General features: G+C 35.7%; 1 protein-coding gene across 1 annotated transcript in view; it reads right to left on the reverse strand.

Annotated features, from left to right (window-relative positions):
• Positions 1 to 6,146: 6,146 nt before the first annotated feature.
• The window catches only part of LOC132551170 (neuroglobin-like), a 59,410-nt gene continuing 41,360 nt past the window's right edge, over positions 6,147 to 24,196 (reverse strand). The window contains exon 3 of the mRNA XM_060215282.1: positions 6,147 to 11,052. Within this exon, the coding sequence (XP_060071265.1) occupies positions 10,795 to 11,052 (258 nt within the window). The 3' untranslated portion in view covers positions 6,147 to 10,794. The remainder of the gene's footprint in view (positions 11,053 to 24,196) is intronic.

Consider the following 24,196-nt stretch of genomic DNA (forward strand, 5'->3'; position numbering starts at 1 on the left):
TCACCCAGGCAATGTCGATAAATTCCCCTGGTAGTGTTGCTTAATACACAAGAATCTCGGTAGCTAGGGTTTTAGCGAATCTGAATATTTCAGATTATCAATTTTCATTATTTTTTTTTTTTTTTTTAAATTTTTTTTTTGGGGGGGGGGGTCTATCGATTCAGATGAAAGTTAAGCAGAGTTAAGTTCATGTCTACTGGACTGATTTTATCATTTATACACATACATACAAACACAGTTGAAATTATGAAAGCATTATTGAAGTTTCATTTTTTATCGTCCCAATTGCTTTCCTTGGGCGTTCCTCCAACCAGATTGCTTTTTAACTGCTCCTTAGGCGGAAACAGAAACGCTAAATAATGAATCAAAATAAATAGAAATATCGACGACCATGGAAAACACAAATTAAATTAATTTACAAACAGAAGATTCCAAAAATCTCGTTAACATGCAAACGTTGTCTGCAACACATATCACAATAACAAAGATATACCTTGTCTCATGTAGTCAGATTATCGTTTACATGTGTGAACAAATGAAAGGATTCTGGCTGCATTGTCGTCAACTTGCACATTTGGGATTTGCCAATAAACTTTGCAGTCACACATTTAAAATGAAAGCACTATTGATTTTTCCGTGTTGCGTGAAATGGGATTTCCACTGTTATTTTAAGAGGACCAGCATATCCCCATGGTGTTATGTTTCAGCGCTGATTTTTATTTATTGGAGAAATCCTGAATGATAAATAGACTATGGTATAAGTCAAAACTGGTATAACTTTCCTTTATAAGTCATTAAAAAGTACCTTGTAAAGGAGAAAATAATTTTCAAAATAGCGTACAAATTATGCCAAGCTGAACCAACCATCGCCATTTTTAGTTGATTTGTTTTATTCGTTTGCCTCCAATGCATATTGTATGACAGGTATTCGTCACAAGGCATTACAATATAGGATGAAAGCCATGGAATTGTATATTTTTTTATTTCTTTAATTGCCGCTATAAAATCTAATGGAGTTATATTTTATGTAACCTAATGTTCTAACCTAAGTTTTTAAAGTACTCGGTTTGTTTTGTGAGCTATTTCACTAAAACCATTTCTCATTTTATATTAGTAACTTGTTGTCCTGCAGCTAAATGTGTTATTTGTGTGTGTTATCTATTGCCTTATAAACTTGAAACCCTCCTGTTTGATGAGAATGCATATTGTTCTTGCATAATGAATCTCCTTTTTATACGGGTGACCTAGCTCCTTTAACCTTATCTTCTTGTTGTATGGGTAAAAGTCTGTCTGTTCACTATTAATTATCTTTGAATGAGTAACATCTTGTCCAACAAGTGTAGCGTAATCCCACTGTCACACAACTGTTGATCTCTCCTGTTTTGTAGTGATAATCCAACAACATTTTTTCATATCCGGTGGTTCCGACCTTTCCTTATGATCATTTAATGTGTGTGATCACACCCGACAATAATTCTTTTTACTTTTTACCATCCTCTGATTTTAGTAAAGAGTTACAATATTGGTCATCATCGCCCCTTTGCAACAAAATCGTTCCCCATAATATATAACTCTCTCCGGAACAAAGGAGTTGTACATGTATGTCTGTTATGGTTCTGAATGGACTTGACTGTGTAAAGTAAAAGAGTGTAAAAACAACACGTTTGAAAGCGTATTGATATTGAATTTTGCATATTTAAGTTAACGAACATTATTATGACAATATGTTATTATTTATTGTTTATTTACACATGAAATATATTGTATTGATTTATGATGTATGACAGAATGTGTTACTGCTGGATTGCAAATTTTGTAAACATCTCGTATTTGCCATGGCATATTGACTCTCGAGACATGCATATTTACGGATGTATGTGAGTTCCAGCTGGTCATCTTTTAAACTAACATGATGATGTAGCGATCGTCATATCCACAAGGGCTATTACAACGTATTTGGTCCGTGCATATGACAATGTTATGCCATACACTACACTAAAACATGTGTCTCCGTTATCGAACGCACCTATTGCTAGTTATAAGTAGGAATTTTCTTGTTCTCTTTTAACATTGTATTACTCATCTGAAGTCTCTGTACCATTGCAGGGATAGTAAGGCCAATAGAATGCCTGTCTTTGTAGCATTGCATGCATAGAACAGTGAATAGGATGCTTGTCTCTGTGGCATTGCAGGGAAAGGACGGTAAATAGGATGCTTGTCCCTGTGTCATTGCAGGGAGAGAACGGTGAATAGAATGCTTGTCTCTGTGGCATTGCAGAGATAGAAAGGCCAATTGAATGCCTGTCTCTGTGGCATTACAGGGAAAGGACGGTGAATAGGATACTTGTCCCAATGGCATTGCAGGGAGAGAACGGTGAATAGAATGCTTGTCTCTGTAGCATTGCAGGGATACGATCGTGAATAGAATGCCGTATTGTTATCTTTTCATTCCTCTTAGCTGTGCTCGGTAATTTATTTTCGAATAGCTGATTAAAATATTGATTCAGAATGCAGTCAGAATGGAAATTAAGCTTTTAATATTGATATTGATGCAGCCAAGTAATTAGGCGGCATTTTCAAACCTTAGTGAAAATTGTGTTATCACTTTTTTACCCTCTAGCTATTCGGTCATCTATACTGTTTTTTTTTTTTCATAAAAAAATAATTGCATTCATTAGCCAGTTAATTGGCACGTAGGTTATCGCATCTCTGCTTTATAGTTTCGCGCTACACTGATGCGATACCATCAACAGGAGATCTGGAGATAAAGAAATATTTCCCTCAGTAATCGGTGCCGTGCCTGCTGCTTGTTTGTACGTGAGGGAGAGATATATGTAGATGCTGCTGGATACCGCCATATTGGAAATACAAAATGCTGAAAAGACAACTCTGAAATGAACGAAATTCCGACCAACTTTATCATCAAAATTTCTGCAATCTTCTCTCACTGAAGAGAAAATAATTCACCTTCAAGGACGATGCATCTGAAGTGCTATGCTAGATAGCTTATAGATGTGTTTTGGGTTAGTGACTGTTTTTCATCCCTTAACGATCATTAAAGCTCATTATAATAGGGTTTAAATTGTATATGTAAGAAAATGCAGGTCGTCATGACGACCACAAAAAGTAGCTATTGGTCCCAGGTATCATTAACCATCAAAGATACGCATATCAAAGTCATGGGTGATATACAGCGGATATAAAAGTGTAATTTACGTGTGTCTCCATGAAAACCATCCTTATTCCTAACATTTTCGTTTTTCATACAGTGGCCACTAGGTTTCACTTTAAAATCTAGCGAAGAAAAAAAAATCATTGAGAATATTGTTACTGTGTATTATTGACATCGATATACAGTCTTATTTTTAGAGTTTATGGCTGTATATTACATATTTTAACGTCAAATTGTTCAAGTTTAATTGATCCGTATGTATGTGACATTGTGTAATGGATCTACTATATGTAATGTACGCGAGACTGCCATGCTTACTCACGGTATACCACTGTATGTCATTGGGTGTTGATAATTCAGTTACTTGGAGAAGAGTTACCATGTAAGTATGCTGTGTGAAATGCGTGTCAATATAGAACCTTATAGTTGTCATAATCTGACAACAATATAATAAACATATGACATATTAATCTGGTGTTCTTGTTTGTGTGTCTGTAAATATAAGCTCTTTGAGCATATGGCGACGACAATCTGGTGATATCCGGATTCACGTCAGCGCAAGAATACCGAGTCATCATTATGTTTCTAGATTTTGTTTGAAAGCAAATTTTATTTCAAATATATTTTTTTAATAGTTTACTTTTATCTCAGACAATATCATGACAAATTAAGCTTTGTAGTTTAGATATGCAACTTTTGTTTAAAATTTTGTCATGGTGTACCACAGATCAACATTATATATAGGTAATGTCACGCAGATGTAGATGGACATAAAATATCATTTTTCTTTACAAAGATGAGATTATCAATAGCAAAAAAAATCATCTGAGGAAAAAAATTAATTAATTCCGTGTGTCTACGATATTGATCAAACAAATCGTTGTCTTTGCAACAATTTCAACGATCAAATGTCGTTGAATTACGCAGCAGTCTGGTCGACTCTTTTTCTATTATCAAAATTCTAGCATCGTCATCTTGCAGTTATGGAACTATACTACCATACAATGTAATGGCATGTTAAGGGTGTTCTTAGTATAGACTTTAAATCACAAGTCCACATCCCTCCACCTCCGCTAACCTGCTTCTTAATGGCAAATGTGATATGTGCATGACTAGAATAAAAATCAATTTAAACGTATTATTCATGAATTTGGAGCTGAAGAGTGCAACAACAGCAGACGAACCTATCGAACTGGTCTACAAAATGACACTTCGGTCTTGAAATCAAGTACAAGCAATCACGTGATAAAGTTAAATGAGATTAATCTTGATTGGAGACTAATACAGTAATACTGGTGACTACCAACGAGCCTCGGCGTCTATATGCAGCCTTTAATATACCATTGGTTTCCATTTGCTAGCTTCGTGTTGAAACGTTATTTTTTTAATTTCTAAATTGTAAAAATCTGGAAAAAAATCATGTGCAGTCTACATTTATGGGAAGAAAATGTCATTCTCAAGCAAACTCCGGTAAAATTCCAGAAAGAGCGTGGGGAAGGGGATGGAGTTGTTGAGTCATGCACTTTGTAATGATAACCAACACACAACATGGCCGAAGATCACGCCACTTTGGTGGCAGTCACCGTTGTGCCCTACGTAAAGGTAAATCATAAGAAAAGGGGAAAGACACATACCCTATACATTTCGGGAAGGAAAAACTGTGCGTCGCATAATATTCAGATTGTCTACAAATCTATTGATGTGTTTTTGTTTTGTTTTTGGTTTTTGTTTGTTGTTTTTTATTGTTTTTTATTATTATTATTATTTCTTTTTATTTGTATTTTATCCCACACCTTAACATTGTTGTACGACAAATGTCAAGGTTTATCAAATTCACGTTTTTTACGTAAATATTGAAAAGCATGTGAGTATATAAAAAAATATAAATATAAATATTTATATATATATATATATATATGCCTCTTGCAATAAATAAAATAAAGCATTGTCTCATAAACGCAGTCAATGAACACAAATATATGACCAGTCTACTTTCGATTTACACTTATAAATTATCAAAATAGCGATTAGGAAAGGGGAAACTAATGTAATAAACAGCATTAGTAATGCGTTTATGGAAGTAAGGACTGAATGGAATAAAGACATATATTGCTATTTATTTCATGTGACTATCGACATTTGATCTTTAAGAATTTTACTTGGACAAAGATTACATACGATTGGCAAGGTGTATGTACTATAAAAAGGAGGGAGATGATTACATAAGCGTACGTTAATAGATGATTCCGATGGTGCTTTTCGCCATATCACAGATGTCTGAGCCAGAAGCATTTAACAATCTAATACAAATGATGGAACACCGGAAACCATTGTGTTGCTGTGGTGGGTACAATTAGATCAAAACCTCAGCATACAATAGTTGCCATCCTCTCCATTTCTATATCCCTGTGATCGAATTCCTTGTGTAAATAAATATTGATCTCTTATGGTTTCACATGTTCCGGATAGTTTGGTCAGGATGACGAGGACGAAATATTGACGTCCTCGCTGCTCATTAACACTTCTGCCTACATTACTCGACGATTCGTGTGTCCGCATGTCTATGACACGAGGATGTTATATTGAACATAGAATGTATAATCAAGAACATCCTGATCTAGGCCGAAAACTTGGAATACTAGCATTAGCAAATCAAGAACTGGTATATAATTATAAATCAGAAATTCTGTAGTTCCTGGATCTGACGTCTCAAATGACAATAATTATAAACATTATCATTGTATCACTGAGACCGGTATAGAGGATCGTAACGATCCTGCACTGGTAATAAACTAAACTAAACTAAACTAAACGAAACTATACTGGGTATCATAATCATATTCACCATCAAATCTGGTTTATTTTGGATAAATGCTGTTTAAATTATTACTCCGCTGTGATCTTAGGAGTTCAATGCAAAAATAGCACGTAAAATTCAAACATAACACAATTGAATTACGAATAAAAACATTGATCATTGTACATACATATATTTAATGGACTCAAGTATAATACAAGTATAGAAGTATACATACTTACAATATACATTAATAAAAGTCAAACATATACAATAGTCGTCACCTTTAAATGACTTTTCTGTATGAGGTCGACATTATATTTACATATTTTTTGCATATATTTACATTTCTGTTGCAAAACTCGTTTGAACTCGTGTACATCTACTCTGTCAGAAAAAAAAACTATGTTCAGATGGCTACATAGCAATTTGGTCAATATCACTTTTACGCTTCACTGTCGGCCTTGCATAACACGAAGTCATCGCAAAAAGCAAACATTTAGGTGATTGACTAACTCATGAAATATGTTTTTTAGATTCTTAAATGTACATATGTGATACGTGTAGTTTCGAATGATATAGGAAACGAGCTAAAACCCTATTTCAGTAAGCATACCACATATGCAATTCTAAATTTTCTAGCAAAGCAAATAATTTCAGTGTAGGTTAAAGAAGGGTGTGTTGTATTGTGATAAAGCAACCCTCCTTTATTACTGCTGGCCTTGTATATCGAAGATCTTCACTTATTATCTCAGTATTAAGCTGTACCACAGGAACATTTACTGATACTGTGTTGAGTTCATCCTGTATCCTGTTAGAGGATCTGACAATATTTGGAAGTTGACTTATAGTACATGTGAAATCGGCGACATCCGTCAATCAGTCTCATAAATATATCTATCTAGTTTTTATTCTTTATCACGACTTCCGTATTGCCCAGATTTTTTTTATCTCGAATGAGTATGTTTCTAATACAGAATAATGGAGGAAACATATCAAGTTAACTTCTACATTTTAATCTTAATTCTTTTTTGTTTAAGAGCCTGTTGGACATATTTGCCAAGATATTCAACTTATTTTGGTTTTAAATATGGCAGGCAACAAATAATAAATCTATATGACATATACATAAATATTTATGTAATGAAAACAAAGAAGTTGTCTAATAGTGTAATTCTTGGTATATCAGAAATTACATTTTTTCCCGTTTATGGAGTCAGAATTCAAACCAATCAGTACACTCTGTTCGTCAATAGACAGATTAAACTACTGCATTATCGCATAAAGCGCGCACTGCCCTATTGCTTAAGAAAGTCCCAGTTGCGGAAAAAGTGTTGTGCAATACGACGCAGTGTTCGCACGTGATTTAAATGTAGGAGTTTACGATCGATGTTAGATGTAGAACTCTGATTGTACATCTGGTACACCCACGTTTGATATGTGCCTATTCTCGTAAACACCACAGACGAACGCCCACGAGACCGTCACATAACGGAAACTGAAATCCGCCCTTGCTTTCATACAAATTGTCGCTTGGTTGAGTACCTGTGTACTGCCTTGGTTGGCCTTCGTACCACATTTTCGCTTATTTGAAATCTCAGTTTCTGCAAATTTGTAGCATCAAAACATGTATGGTATTGCTTTTATTAAATGTTCTCAATACCTGTTCTTAATGTGCATAAAATTGAGCGAGGGACATTTTAGTTAAAGAATATCTGAAGACATAAGGATGTCTAGGCCGAAATTATGACGGCATGCCACTACATGTTTGTCAAAAAGGCTCAAACATGTTTAAAACCATTTCATGTTCCAATTGGTCGAATAAAGAATAGCGATGGGTAGGTTCTAGCAAGGCAGGAAGAAATCGCTACCAGGGATACAACCAGAGTTGTCTGGCAAGCACTAGGGCTAGAAACTTACTTTATGTATTTAATCAATTAAAGTGTTGTAAGTGTTAATTATAACGAGAATGTTGATACTTTCAGCAACCCTGATCATCACTTTGATAAAACTAGACTAGATGTAATGAGAAAAAAAATGAAAATTCTATTAATGAACGGTTTTGTGATAATATCATGAAGTTCCATATGCTATAATAAGCCTTTGTCGAGTTTACAAATTCTAAAATTCACCGGACTTGTTCGATCCTTTCTCAGGCCGGTTTGTGTTTGTATGGAAGCAGTTAGAGATCACGGATTTTTATGGCAAACACTTTACTCTAATTGTTTTGGATGGCAGTCGATGGGTGTCCTGTTTGTTGATCAACGAGTTTACGTCTTCTACTCCGAAACTCCGCCTCAAAATTATCCTGTCTGTTCTAGTGGCGATAAATATGATGTTAGGCAGTTTGAACTCACAAGCATGTTCCTCATATCATTCATGTTTAAGTACATGAAATATCGCCTATTGTCGTTAAATGTGACAAATACAATAAAATACATAACCGGATTTTATCATTTTACCATCTTAAACCAAGATGGCGGTTATTCAGTCACATTTACGAACACGTTTATTTTCTCTCTCTCTCTTACTCTAAAGGTGTTTATTTGAACTTATTTTCTAAGATTCTTTTTCTTTCAATGGTCATTTAGATAATCAATTATTATTATAATTCTAAGATTTATACATATGATATACATATGATATTGAAATATGCTAGATGTCCATTAAAATGTTTGTTTCAAGATGTCTCTAAGTGTCCAGAATGCCAGCACTGAGTCGTAATATAGACGTTTTGTTGTGTGACTATAGACCGTTGTATATAGCTAACGACCCTGATCTAATGACACCTCAGTAGCAGTCATTCTTTTTAGTTGTGTTTAATAAGAAACATTTAAAAATTTAAATTTAAAAAAAAGCTTGTCGAAACAGGTACTTGTTACTGACGTTCGTCCCATGATAATTCTATCATAAACTGAAAAAAAAACCTTTTTTATTTATTTTTTAATTTCTTTTACGTGCTTTCTGGCTGTGTAAAATCCTCGTTAAAGAAATAAAGAATTTAATTGAATTAGAAGTCCCACAGTAATGAAATTAACACATTTCTTGTAGTCTTGTTGCCTTTTAAGGAATTTCTTTTTGTTTGGGTCATCAGTGATAACTACAATTTAAATCCTATTAATTAAATAGTTAATTATTCAATTTACTTCGGTTCATTTGTAGTCATGTCCAAATAGTCTGCACAAACCATTCATTCCTACGTTTTCACTTAACCGGCCACGTTCTTTTCCATTCCATGTCATTAATTACCTACAGACTGTTAAAACATTCGTATTATCTGTTCATATTCCAGATACAAAAATATGACACTAAACTTCATTACATCATTCTTAATTTGATAAAAACAGTAATCACAAACCTAAAGTTGGCTTGTAATGTTGATTATCCTAAATCGGAAGTAAGGAAAGGGTCACCAAGCAGACATCGGAAAAGGCTAATAAATAAAATATTCTGAATATTATTTCAAATCTTAAGAAAATATTGAAAATGCCAAAGATGCTTTCGAGGTAGCCATTTTTAATTCATGACGTAGAGTTCGTTGTCCTGAGTAGGACGTCATACTTTATCAACTGGTATATGAACGATTTTTTAAAAAAAAATGCTAAGTGTGACGTCATCTATTCATACATGTACATATTTATATATCCCCTCTTCAGAAAAATGTACCAATAAAAATGTTACAGTCTTTGAATAAAAACTGTTACATGTAAACGTTACCAATATGAATTTGTTAAGAGCCTTCAGTCATACTGTCAGTTGTAATTGGGAACCAACCACAACCAGTGTTAAATTCAATTTCTGACTGAATTCCTAAAAGTCAGCACTGTTATATGTACTTCAGGACTTCTGGATATTTTACTTGTAAAGAATAGCTCTTCAAATGTTTATATAATGTGTTTTAGTTAACAATATTAAGTCATGAAAGATGTAGTGGGTTGTATTTGTTGTTTCCCATTGTTGAACAGTATAAAGCCATTTTTCACGTCCTATAGCAGACAGACTACAATGGTTTGAATACCATCAGTTATTAATGTAACTCAATGGCCTTGTTGATAATGTGACTATGTGATAAACAGATGTTTTCATGAATTATTTATCAATCAGAAATCGTATGTAAGTATGGCATTATCTATGGAAACTCAAAAGTAATTGACAGTTGATCCCGATAACATAAACAAAACCACAGCTAGATAACCGGAAGTATCACTTAATAGACAAAAATATCAAAACACGACAAAAGCATATTCATATACTACTCCATAGTAAAGCATTTCATTATCACACATCTAGGTGAAGCGTATGGAGTAAAATGTGAACAAAACAGACACGCATACAGCGTGTGAAATTGTTCTACATTTCCATATATAGAGAATATAATCCCATTCCACGCGCCGAAGATCTGATGAACGCCCTCACACCACATGCTGCCTGTGGTCCAGAACAAACACGACACGATATATGCAAATGCTTGGAAGTCTTGCTATCGTTGGTAGTAATATAAGGCATTTTCACCAACACAACATTAAATGAGAATATGACAATTGAAACTGGTACATGTGTTGTGAGTATATATATAGATATATATGATAATGTTGAGACCTACAACAATGTAGCATGCATGAGCTGTTGTCTCCTCTCATGTCAGAACGGCCATAAAGCAATACCATAGTATTTAATGGTTGAAGGCATTCCGTGAGGTTTTCACTCTATGTGTTCTCACTCCACGTGCAAGGATGAATTTTCAACCATGTAATCGATTTCTCTTAATGCACTTGGTCTCAATTTCACAATATTTGTCCATTCGTCATTGCTATCCACATAATCTTCATGTTTTTGCTTGCTCCTTATTTGTGACATCTCTTTCGCGCACACAACAATGCTCTATTTTTGTCACTTCCGGTTGTTCTTTTGAATGATCTGTTACTATGATTTTTTGCTCGACAGGGTTGTTGTTATCGAGAAAACCATCCTCAAGCGTTTTCAAGATAAAATCGATCGTGATCTCATAAACGTTTGACATGTATTCTGTGTATCGGTCCCCAAGCGTTATTTTCACAGCTTCAATGAAAGGCTCTCGAATTTTCTGTGAAAATAAAGATAGAAAATTAATTAATAAATTGCAATATCAAAACCGAAATTGTAAAAGTATCCTCAAGTATGCAAAACAACATTCAGGGACTTTCGATTTTGATGATGTTGCAAATAGTATTTGCGTGTAATATTACATAATGTTACATAGCAGGTCTTTATAAAGTGTTACTACAAGGAAATTCGATCGACGTAAAATGAGATGGTTCTCGCCTAATGATGTGATAATCCGACAAATCGTAGGTATTTTAACCCCAGTCAGTAAAATATGTCATACACCCTAAAAAATTTAATACTTGACCCGAGTCAATGACATAGAGACCTGTTTTTATGACTAAGTTACTTGTTTTTACGACTATGTAACCTGAGTTAATGACACAGAGAACTGTTTTTACGACTATGTGACCTGAGTTAGTGACAAAGAGACCTATGTTGCAACAAAGTGACCTGAGTATATGACATAGAGACCTGTGTTTGTGACCTGGTTACTTGAGTCAATGACATATAGACCTGTGTTTACGACTAAGTGACCTGTTTTTACGACTAGGTGACCTGAGTTAGTGACATATTAACCTGAGTTAATGACACAGAGACCTGTTTTTTCGACTTAATGACCTGAGTTAGTGACATAGAGACCTATGTTGCAACGAAGTGACCTGAGTATATGACATAGAGACCTGTGTTTGTGACCTGGTTACTTGAGTCAATGACATAGAGACCTGTGTTTACGACTAAGTGACCTGTTTTTACGACTAGGTGACCTGAGTTAGTGACATATTAACCTGTGTTAATGACACAGAGACCTGTTTTTTCGACTTAATGACCTGAGTTAGTGACATAGAGAACTATGTTGCAACAAAGTGACCTGAGTATATGACGTAGACTTGTGTTTGTGACCTGAATTAATAATTTAATGTAATGACTTAATATGTGTGAGGAACATTAAGTAGCATAAAGATATGTTTAAAACATGTGGTGCTAAAATCACTATGATATAAAAATCACTGTTTTGGTAGAATGTCGTATCATTAAATACCAGAATAACAGAAGTACATCATGGCGTATGATGCGTTCGGTCAGAAGTATCCGTAATTTCCAGGGTATCGTGTGATATTACTTGATTTCTAGGATTAAAACAGTCGTATTTCATACATTTATATTACAACAACCGAAAAAAGGTCAGAAAAGCGGCAGGGGCAGAGATAGAAGATATTAAATCGGTGTTGATGATGATGTGATGACGGTGTTGGACCAACTTATTAAAAAATATGGCGATTTAATGGTATCGTGTAAAGGATAGAATCAGTGTAATCAAACAAAATATTGGCATCCCGAGACCCATATGTTGGAATCACAAAGTGCTGGAAGTAATCAATTTATATTTAAAATACGGCCTTATTGTCTGTATTGTCATGTCGAATCATTGGCGGAAACATGCACGGTGAAATTTGCAGGAAGCATATATGCAAAAAAAAATAACTCGCTAATTTACGCAATACACATAGACTGTCTATATATAGATCTCTTTCAAGCTGAATCCAAGACCAGCTTAAACTGTTCTGTAACATTTAATTGGAACAGGTGCGTGCCAATTACGATCCTTGCGCCTCGTACGTTAACCTACGTCCTTACAATAGACTAAATAATTACAGCGAAGCGAAGTAGTCCTCGGGAGAGAAGGCCGACATCCAAACAGTTGCGGCCACTCCTCGATTGCTTAGTGACAAAACCTTCCTGTCCCTGTCTCGTCTACACCATTCGAAGAAATCAGTTGAAATCGTATTACATTTTCTCTTCCGGAAAAAAATTATGGAATCCTATTTTTTTTTTTTTTTTTCTTCTTGAATAAGGAGATTGTAATGAAGGTATGTGGTGTATAGGAAACCTACAATACTGTTATACACAACAGTGCAATATGGGAGAGTTGAAGTCTTTTCTTACTTAATCATCTCTCAGAATTGCCATTGTAATCTAATTTAACTTTTGTGTATAACATTCGTATCACGGAAGATCATACGAGGGCATAACACATTGTGAAACCCTCTTTAGATCATATATGAAAACTGTCTACAGTCACAATCAACATGACTACACCTACAGTCACAATCAACATGACTACACCTACAGTCACCATCAACATCATTATCCCCACAGTTACAATCACCATGGCTACACCTACAGTCACCATCAACATCATTTCCCCCAGTTACAATCACCATGACTACACCTACAATCACCATCAACATCATTTCCCCATCAGTCACAATCTCCATGTCTACACATACAATCACCATCAACATCATTTCCCCCAGTTACAATCACCATGACTAGAGTCATAATCACCATGACTACACCTACAGTCACAATATCAACATCCTGTCACTCACTCTCACAATTACCATGTCTCGACTTTACGTATTAATCATCATAACCAAATCACCATGTCTATACCTACAGTCATAATCACCATGTCTACACCTACAGCCAATATCACCATGACTACGCCTACAGCCAATATCACCATGTCTACACCTACAGTCATAATCACCATGTCTACACCTACAGTCATAATCACCATGTCTACACCTACAGCCAATATCACCATGACTACGCCTACAGCCAAAATCACCATGTCTATACCTACAGCCAATATCACCATGACTACGCCTACAGCCAAAATCACCATGTCTACACCTACAGCCAAAATCACCATGTCTATACCTACAGTCAATATCACCATGACTACGCCTACAGCCAAAATCACCATGTCTTTACCTACAGCCAATATCACCATGTCTTCACCTACAGCCAATATCACCATGTTTACACCTACAGCCAAAACCACCATGTTTACACCTACAGCCAATATCACCATGTCTTCACCTACAGCCAAAATCACCATGACTACACCAACAGCCAAAATCACCATGTCTACACCTTCATTCATAATCACCATGGTTACACCTATAGCCATTATCACGACCAGCTCTACATTCATTATCTCTGGGTAACCTGTTGCTAAATCTACCAGAAATACACTATATAAACCATACAACACGGGAATTCTGACCATTTTAGCTCAGATCCGCCTCTGATTGAATATCTAAAGAGAGGAAATGTTTTACGTTCCGAAGAATTACAATTACAGATATTACCGCTACTTTTAATCAATTACTATTTGTTTTACTGACTTGTATTTCAATACATACGCCATTGAACAACTCTATACTGTTGTCGTGTGTATCTCTGTGTCTGTGGTATCGATCCTGGAACATCCTTGGAAATCCAATGAAAATGTTTTTCTTTTTTCAGCTGATGCCTTGATCCCATAAATCCGGAGGAATTCTTTTGGAACCGATACCTTTGACTCTAGCTTAGAGCTACACCTAATTCAACTATCGATATGCAGTGTAATTATTAGTATATTTGATTCTGTATAAGATATATCTTCCCGTATCATTCTCCCTACAAGTGATATACACTCGTTCACTCTCTCCAACGGTTGTCTCCAACACGTTAAACTCGACAAAAAATCGTCAGCTCTCAAACGTACAAACAACTGCGTCAAAACCATGTCATTTATAACAAAATTTATTTGATGTTATTCAAAAATATTCTAATTAAGTATTTGCCATCGATTGCTCAACGAATTTTGTTAAAACCACAGCATCCATTTTAAGAAACAAAGAAGGTCGATTACTAGCTAAAGCTCCATTATTTCAGTCCGGAATTCCTTGCTCGAAATCCACAAGAAATAAACCAGGTTTGATTTTGACATTTATTCTGTTTGCTTCGTTTCCGGTGAGTAAACACTGACGTCATCGGGATCTCGATAAGACTAGTGATTGGCTACATGTAGGTAAATATTTTATCAGTATTTTTTTTTACTGTCCGTCGTAGTTATATTTTCAGTTTTATTGAGGGATGTTATAGCTCGGAAACAACAAGACCGGAATGGCGAATTGTGTATTAATCAAATCCGATATTTTATTGCACTTTATAAATCTGCCGTTAATGTGTTCATGATTTGTGTTCTGGTTTGAGTTCCTGGGGGAAAGTGCACGTGTGGAAATAATTCATAGTACCCAATAGATTAAAAGAAAAGCTATAAAAGAAAGCTTAGTTTCCGGATTAACGAGAGAAAACTCACAACTGAATATCACTGTCTACGATCGTTTCGTATTAAATTATTCACATATCTCAAATGAAACCACTTCTCGCCCGCTCGGTCAATGAGAGGAGTTCGTATCTCTAATTAATCCCCTTCATATACCCACGGGGCTAGCAAAACACACACACACCACAGTAATTTTCGTGTGCGCAAGAAATATGACACTGCGGGTTTAAGTTTGTGAGTGAAGTGTTTGATGATTGGTAACCCCGACAATCAATGACATGTACGTCTATTGATCCTTTGCCGTTAGGTGGCGCATCTAAAGGATGATCACGGGATTTCGCACAATCTCGCGTGTCAACACTTTTTGTAACGTTCCGTATTATAGTAGATCGTGCTATAATTACGGTTAATAGTGTAATATCCATAATGCAAATAAAATCTTGGATATTAATTACGTCAGTAAATTGTGTACGGTATCAGCTACGTCAGTAAAGTGGGCGGTACTCATTACGTCAGTAAATTGTGTACGGTATCAGCTACGTCAGTAAATTGTGTACGGTATCAGCTACGTCAGTAAAGTGGGCGGTACTCATTACGTCAGTAAATTGTGTACGGTATCAGCTACGTCAGTAAATTGTGTACGGTATCCGCTACGCCAGTAAAGTGGGCGGTACTCGTTTTGTCAGTAAAGTGTTTGATTTTCATTACGTCAGTAAAGTGTACGGTACTCATTACGTCAGTAAAGTGCACGGTACTCATTACGTCTATTAAGTGTACGGTACTCATTACATCAGTAAAGTGCACGGTACTCATTACGTCTATTAAGTGTACGGTACTCATTACGTCAGTAAAGGTACGCTATAAATTACGTCAGTAAAGTGTACGGTACTCGTTACGTCAGTAAAGTGTACGGTACTTATTACGTCTGTAAAGTGTGCGGGACACATTACGTCTGTAAAGTGTACGGTACTCATTACGTCAGTAAAGTGCACGGTACTCATTACGTCAGTAAAGTGTACAGTACTCATTATGTCAGTAAAGTGTACGGTACTCATTTCGTCAGTAAAGTGTATGATATTCAATACATCATTAAAACATAGGGTGTGCATTAAAAAAATCAAAAGAGAAAGTGCCGTGATCGTAGTGTCAATTAGCGAGTTCCCATGTCTCTGTATGACCATGTGGCCCCGGCATCCTTCGGACCACGGTCTCCTTTTGGACTTGTTCTGATGATTTTTACCAACATACTTTTATCCTCAGTCCAAGGTAACATAGTGATGGCTTCATGCTAAGTTATGATTGTGTATTAGTTACGAATCTTTTTCGAACTTACAAAAAGAATAACATGATACAAAAGCAATGTAACATTTGATTTAACTGCCCACTAAAGTTCACAGGATTACTGAAACTGATCTAGTTCAAGGAAATATTTATTTATTTATTTATTTATTTATTTATTTATTTATTTATTTATTTATTTATTTATTTATATATTTATTCCTGTTGTTGTGTTATTTTATTTATTTCCCAAGCTGTGTTTCCGACGTTGTTAGACTGTAAGAGTAATCTCCCTTCTTCCAATGTTTTAGTAATATTTTGCTGATGACGTGACATTAATAAGTGCTGGAAGATTAACATGTCCTGGGTCCTATCATCAACTATCCTTTGCTCGAACTCCACCACTAAGGGCAGATCATCAGAAAACTCGCATCTCTTAGTTAAGCTTATAGCTCAGGTACATCGCACAGGAATTTTATCCCAGTTAATTAAGTTATAACAAATGAAATAACAAAACATACGGAAAAATGACAACAAAACGAAAGTCTGGAATATGACTTACTTGTATATGCCTATGGTACATCGTCAATTAAACCATGTCATGTATATATATATAAGCCATGTTTTTTAAAAGAAATATCGAGACAATGTTTCATGTTAAACAACAACTGTATGTATTTTCATGAGTACGATGAAATGAAAATATCCACCCCACAGAAAATTAATGTTAAGTTTCAACAACATTAAATTAAATCATATTCAGTCGATGTTATACTAAGACGAAGACAAAAATAATCATCAGAAAAACAAAGAAGCTTGAAAATAACATGCTTTACTTGGAGTTGTCTTTCTTGGATCGTTGTTGCAGCTGCTGGTTTGGCTTCAGCCGTTGTCATGGAAATTAATTGAGAACTTTTCAACTCCAAGAACTCAATTGTTTGTCACATTTTATCGCAAATAAAATCTCATTATGACGTAGATGCCGTGTCATGAACAGAAAATAAACAGTTCGTCTCCACTACACGAGAATAGAAAGAAACCAATAGGGAGCGATGCATGTTTTCGTTTTCACCAGACGGGAACTGGGAGAGATATGTGTTTTTGTCAGGAACAGTTGTTTTTGTCTGAAGTAAATAGTTAGTGACACAAGGTAATAGCCAGGGACACAAGGTAATAGTCAGGGACACAAGGTAATTGCTAGGGACACAAGGAGATAGTCAGTAGTGACACAAGGAAAAAGTCAGGGACACGAGGAAATAGTCAGGGACACACGGAAATAGTCAGGGACACAAGGAAATAGTCAGGGACATAAGGAAATAGTCAGTAGTGACACAAGGAAATAGTCAGGGAAACAAAGTAATAGTCAGGGACACAAGGAAATAGTCAGTGACACAAGGAAATAGTCAGTGACACAAGGAAATAGTCAGGGACACCAGGAAATAGTCAGGGACACAAGGGAATAGTCAGTGACATAAGGAAATAGTCAGTGACATAAGGAAATAGTCAGTGACACAAGGAAATAGTCAGGGACACAAGGAAATAGTCAGTGACATAAGGAAATAGTCAGTAGTGACACAAGGAAATAGTCAGGGAAACAAAGTAATAGTCAGGGACACAAGGGGATAGTCAGTATTGACACAAGGAAATAGTCAGTGACACAAGGAAATAGTCAGGGACACAAGGAAATAGTCAGGGACACCAGGAAATAGTCAGTGACACAAGGAAATAGTCAGGGACACCAGGAAATAATCAGGGACACAAGGGAATAGTCAGGGACACAAGGAAATAGTCAGGGACACAAGGAAATAGTCAGGGACACCAGGCAATAGTCAGGGACACAAGGAAATAGTCAGGGACACCAGGAAATAGTCAGGGACACCAGGAAATAGTCAGTGACACAAGGAAATAGTCAGGGACACAAGATCTCTTCCACAGGAGACAGATATAGTCAGGGACATACATGACGTTCTTATTCCTTTTTTTTAAATTCCGCCAGATGTAAAGCCGCCAACAGAACAAAGTTTAAAGCGTTAAAGTTTTCGTAGTTATCGACGATATAGATCAATGTCTTCGCCTCCAGGCTGGGAAATAATTGTCGAGGATATGATGTTTTCACGGAATATTTATTAGTTGATAACAGAGTCATTAGCGCTGTGTGTTAAACTTCACAGTATATATATATAACAGTTTTAAGGATAGGTTTAGCGGGAAATTGTCCATGTACTTACCGTAGCATGTACTTGTTTCCATACTATTCGCACTTGTCACATATGATTGTTATAACACAATTCGAAGTTTCCATAGAGAAGGTGTGTGTAATTTGATTTGTTTAAAATAAACATCAGCGTTTTAGTTGAACGTGTAAAAAATATCTGAGTTCCTGCCTTTACAACAAGCATTTTGTTACCAAATTGAACGCACGTGTAGGGAACGCACGTGAAACACTAGATAAATACAAATAAGCAATACGCTCGTGCAGCACTACATGTAGACATCACCCACGATTTCTCTAAAACACACCTGTAGACATACACATAGAAGTATTCATAGTGAGAACAAACAAGTGACATTAGAAAACCTGACCAACGTTTCCATGGTATCACTCTTGTTACCTTCATGTTATATATACATAGTTACCAAGTAGAATCAATGAAATGATGGAAACATTAAAATGTCTAATCTTTTGGGAAATATTATATGGTTTCTTGGGATAGATTCAGAGAAACGTGTGCGTTTTATGATCCATTATTCTCTGTTAACATGGCCGCGCTTACCGGAAAAATTCCGGTAATGAAAACGATTTTAGATATTGTATGCTTGGCATTTCTGTTGTACGTAAATATATCAACATTACCGATCTTTGAAATTTCCCTCGGTTGCAAATTAATTAGTTCGCTATTGCGATTTAATGGTAGGTGTGAACAAAACACAGTTAAAAGCATTACAGAGAGAAGGCCCTAGATGTGATCGTTTTGATATGTGCGGTAAGAAAAACAAATGACGTCATAACAAGGAGAATGCAGTAACATCATTTTTTTCAGTGGTAAAAATTGACGTGTGAAAACACTTAATACTGGAATAAAACCGCTTCCAATTAAAAAAGAATTCCATATTTTTTTCTTGGTGAGTTATCTTGCGTATATTCAAAGAAATTTTCGCGAAAACTATTGATTTGATTCAGCCCTAATTGCAATGTAACCGGAAGTGCTTTGATGCATAGTTTCGAACGATAATGCATAGTTTCGTATTGTTTTTTTTTTTTTTTTTTCAAATTAGCGATAAAACCGATCGATTATTTGTAATTAGTTTCCTCCGATGTGCTGAAATTTCATAAAGAATACTTTTGAGTAAACTGTGTTCTACGTAGGAACATCCCGATGTGATTTTCTGGATATTCAACTCCTACTCTGTACCCAATGCTTTCGTTTAAGTTGTAACAGATTAATCAATTAAATGAAGGCGACCTTGACAAATCATACGGCTGAGAAAGCCTGAATGTGAGGTTTGTTTATACTCATTGTTCCGTTAAAAGATCATAAAGTATAATCGTGTTGATTGCTTATAAACAGCCGAATTAAGTTGTTTATTTGTGTCTCCTTTTTACCGACACGAGCTACATCAAGATGTTTACACTGATAACTACGCTTGGGCTAACCCCAGTGTGTGCGTTCGTGTGAAACTCGTAAAGGGCGTTGAGACATGTTTTTCAATGAGAATACGAAACCCAGAAAATGCTTGATTAGCGTCATACTTCCTGCATTAAACCATCTATTTCGTCTTATCTCCTCATTAAGTTTATTTTCCTTTGGTTGGGTGTGAAGATTTCATCCATCATTGTCATTACTGTATTCATCTCCTGTTTCTATATCTGTTCAAGTTTCGTCACGATGCATGTGTTCTTCCTATTGATTTGGATATGTCGTAAGCATCAGAAAAAAACCCATCTCAGCTGAGCACGGAATATGTATTTGTTATGAAACATAGATTAAATCACTTCGATATTCGATGAAATGTGTCAAATTTTTAAAATTCATTGGTTGAGGCTGAACAAGGATGTTGATTCCACAACCCCTTGCTTTTAATTTCTATATCCTTGTCGTAGCCTCATACACAGAGTAAAGATTAGCCAATTGAAAGTAATGACACCGTTTACAAGTTTTGCCTAAATCACAATTTTATTATCATATATCAATCCAAGTTCGGAGAAAGTTAAGAAATATACTAAAGCATCACCACCCCATAACCCCATCACATCCCTTCACCTCTTCAATTGGAGAGAATTCCAAAGAAAAGGGAGAACATCCTGCATCAACACACAATGGGAACAAACAATGTTCTACAGAATTCAACTTTCTAATCCAAATCTAAAAGCAACGCTTGGCAATTTCAAGAAAACGCAAGGCAAGTGTTCTTTTATACATTAGTACCGGGGTCAAACGTATAGTGTGCCACACAAGTTAGGCTCAGGGTTTCAATTTCCTAGGAACCTGGTCCCAAAGGACCGTATTTGACACTTGATCCGCTCTCAGTCGAAGTGAATTAGGTCAAAAATCCAATGTTCCATAGCTTTCTATGCTTTATTGGATGATAGCGTTATAGATTTTTATTTTTTAAAATATATCAAATTTATTGTTTTATTGTTTAAATTTATAATATCTTATATCGATCAGTTGAAAATCTTATTAGAAACATGTGACGATTGAGGATTTTGAATCTGGCGTTTTGTGTAAGCTAACTGAACATTATCATGTCACCAGGGTCTCGGAATTTCATTGATTTAGCCATGTAATCGAATCTAGTACGATAGAGAAAAGTCCCACTGGGGATAAGTAAAGAACACAATCCTACCATCTCTTCAAAATTCAGCAACTTGATACCGTTTTACAAAAAACCAACAACAAAATATGTGTGTTTAAGCTATCTAACCGTGGTTGTATATTTGTGTTAATGCCGATATCATTCACAGCTCTATTTCCATGTGTTAGCTGAAAAAAAGAAAAAAAAAATAGTGCCATCCTACTTAACAAATGACGTCATGGACATCCCTATCACAGAAGCACAAAACATGTTTTATGAATGGCAATTAGTTAAAACGTGGTTTAAACTTCTGAATAATTTATCGATAAAGTTAATTTTCACTAATGGGTTGATCGGGCTATAATTGACAAAAGACTGACTTGATCATCAGCTGAATGACATGTTTTTCAACGTGAATATCTAGGTCGAAAGTTTACAAAGTGCCTTTAAATTCGACCTGAACTCTTGATATGAACGAATTACATTTGACCCAATTACATGTAAAACAGGTACATGCATCTCTGTGTTTTTCTCATGGTTCGGGAGCTGAATGTTCGTTATTGGCCCTGGAGAATTTTCACCTGGCGCTAAGTACTTGCTATTTCAGCACATTTTCAACAATCACACTTGATAAACATTATACCTACCTATTGGTACAAATCTGCGTTATCCGCCTACACAAAGAAAGCCACTTGATAGGTGTACCGACATGATGAAGAAATATCCGTAAAGAAATATCACATAACATATTTCATTTTTTGTAGTCATTTTCCGTTAAGGTACCGTGCAACCAATATCGCGTAAAAAACATGTTTTGGGGGGTTTTTTGTTATAGAAGGGTGGGAGGGGCGGGTGGGAGGGGCAGGGGGTAACACTACAGAGACGAACCGAGAAGAAAGAAAAGTTCAGTTGACCTCCTGCTAGAGTGCATTTTGACATCAAACCCCTTAGAAAGATGGGCGGTTTCTTATACCATCGTAAATCTATCTGACGGGTCATCACTATCTCATTTCTCTTGTGATGCTTTAGAAGAGAGCATTGCTATTCATTCTTTGATAAATGATATGCTTTTTGCAAGAATAAAAATACTGCACGGCAAATAATATTAAAACAAAAAAGTACAACATTCTCGTAAAATAGATATCTCCCTGTGTGTTTTATGAGTAATTTTAGGCGTTGAACCTTTGTTAACACAAAAAACGCCAATCTGAAACCGGAAATCGTCGAACGAATTGTTGAGGTAAACCGCAACAAAACGCATTAGAAAATGTTTTACTTGAAACGTTCAAGAATTTCAAAACTTGTTTTTTTCTCGACGGTGATGGTACTACATCCTATTGAGTCTACATTTTTGGACTTGGAATAAGAAAGAGATCAGCTGTGACGTTCACTTCTACATTGATCTTTATCTCCAGCTTCAGTGCCAATTTTGTTGTGAGGCGACGAAATGTACCTGACCATATTTGGAAACTATTGACGTATAAATAGCCGATTCTGTCTAGAACAATAAAAACGATCTACCATCAAACACTAAACTGTAATATATAGCATCCATTGATCAGCAGCATGGTCCTCTTCCCTCTGACCATGTCAGATATTCCTAACAATAGCTGTGTCACATGGGATTTCACACCACGTCGACCGTGTACATGGACGTGTTGGATCTCAGAGCATATCCACTAATTAATGAGTTATTACCTAGATCTGATTCTCTGAGCACTGTCCGGAAACCCTTCAAATCTCGCAAGGTTTCGTATTATTTATAAAGTGTCCACATTCTGGCCTGTCGAGTGAACGGTAAAGTTGTGATGATTTATCCAAATTAAACACTTTCTTTATCCAATGTCATACTACATAAATAGGAAACGAGTCAGCTAATTCATTGTTGTAATGATTTTGCAGTGATGATTGCTTCCGTGAAGTATGGCATGGAGTTTCCGGTTCACGAACTTCCACGAGAGGGAAGGCGTCAGAGAAATTACCCTAAATAAGGTGAAGTTTTTTAATCCCGATCAAAACATAAGGACTGGCAAACAAAACGCTAACTCCCGATCTAAGTTGTTCGCTTTTGCAGTTGCTGTTCCATACTATCACAGTTTCAAATGCATACTTGGAAACTACCTCAACATAACACCTTAGCAATAAAAGACAGCATCGACACGGAAAGGTAGATAATAGAAAAGAAACATCGCTTTCATTTACAACTCGATTTTGTGTACACAAAGTAGAAGTCTATCTGAAAGTAATCTACATCTTATTACGAAAGAAAATTGAAACCATTTTCAAATTTAAAAACAACCAGCGTTCACATTAAAGTTCCATTCGTTAACAAAGTTTTCAATTTAAGTTCATTTTGTAGAGAAAGACCTTCGGTGTAAGATATAAACAGTAGCTAAAGACCTTTGTTGTGAGGTTCAAGTCTTCCACAATTGCCTAAAGCTCATCTTTGAAACACATATTAAAATTTTACGTGTTTTCGTTGTAGGGTTTATGAAACACTTCGGATGAATTAACATTAACGTTTCATTTATATTCAAAAACTCTGTTTGAAAAGTTCCATTGTGATCGAAAACAAATATTTACCAGTTTGCGGCTATAATCATAAGCTTAAGTTACAGAGAATGTCATGAAAGAAATTGCCCTTCAGCTTTTCTGTTTTGACCTCTTTTCGTCGACTCTATCGACAACGACCTCTACCAGCCGAAAGAGATACAGGTAATCTGATGTTTCCGATCTCGTTAATACGAGATTGATTACGTTATTAATACCCGATACAGATCTCGTCATTACGAGATAACGTTTTCATTTAAATGATATGCAAATCTCGTAAGTACGAGATAACAATTTTGTTAAGTGACATCTGAATCTCGTTGATGCGAGATAACGATTTCGTGAATGCGATATTCGATTCTCGTTACTACGAGAGAACGGCCTCATGAATAGCAGA

Source organism: Ylistrum balloti, unplaced genomic scaffold (genome assembly GCF_031769215.1).
Source record: "Ylistrum balloti isolate Yb309-2 unplaced genomic scaffold, AGI_CSIRO_Ybal_v1 Utg369626, whole genome shotgun sequence".
NCBI classification, from domain to species: domain Eukaryota; kingdom Metazoa; phylum Mollusca; class Bivalvia; order Pectinida; family Pectinidae; genus Ylistrum; species Ylistrum balloti.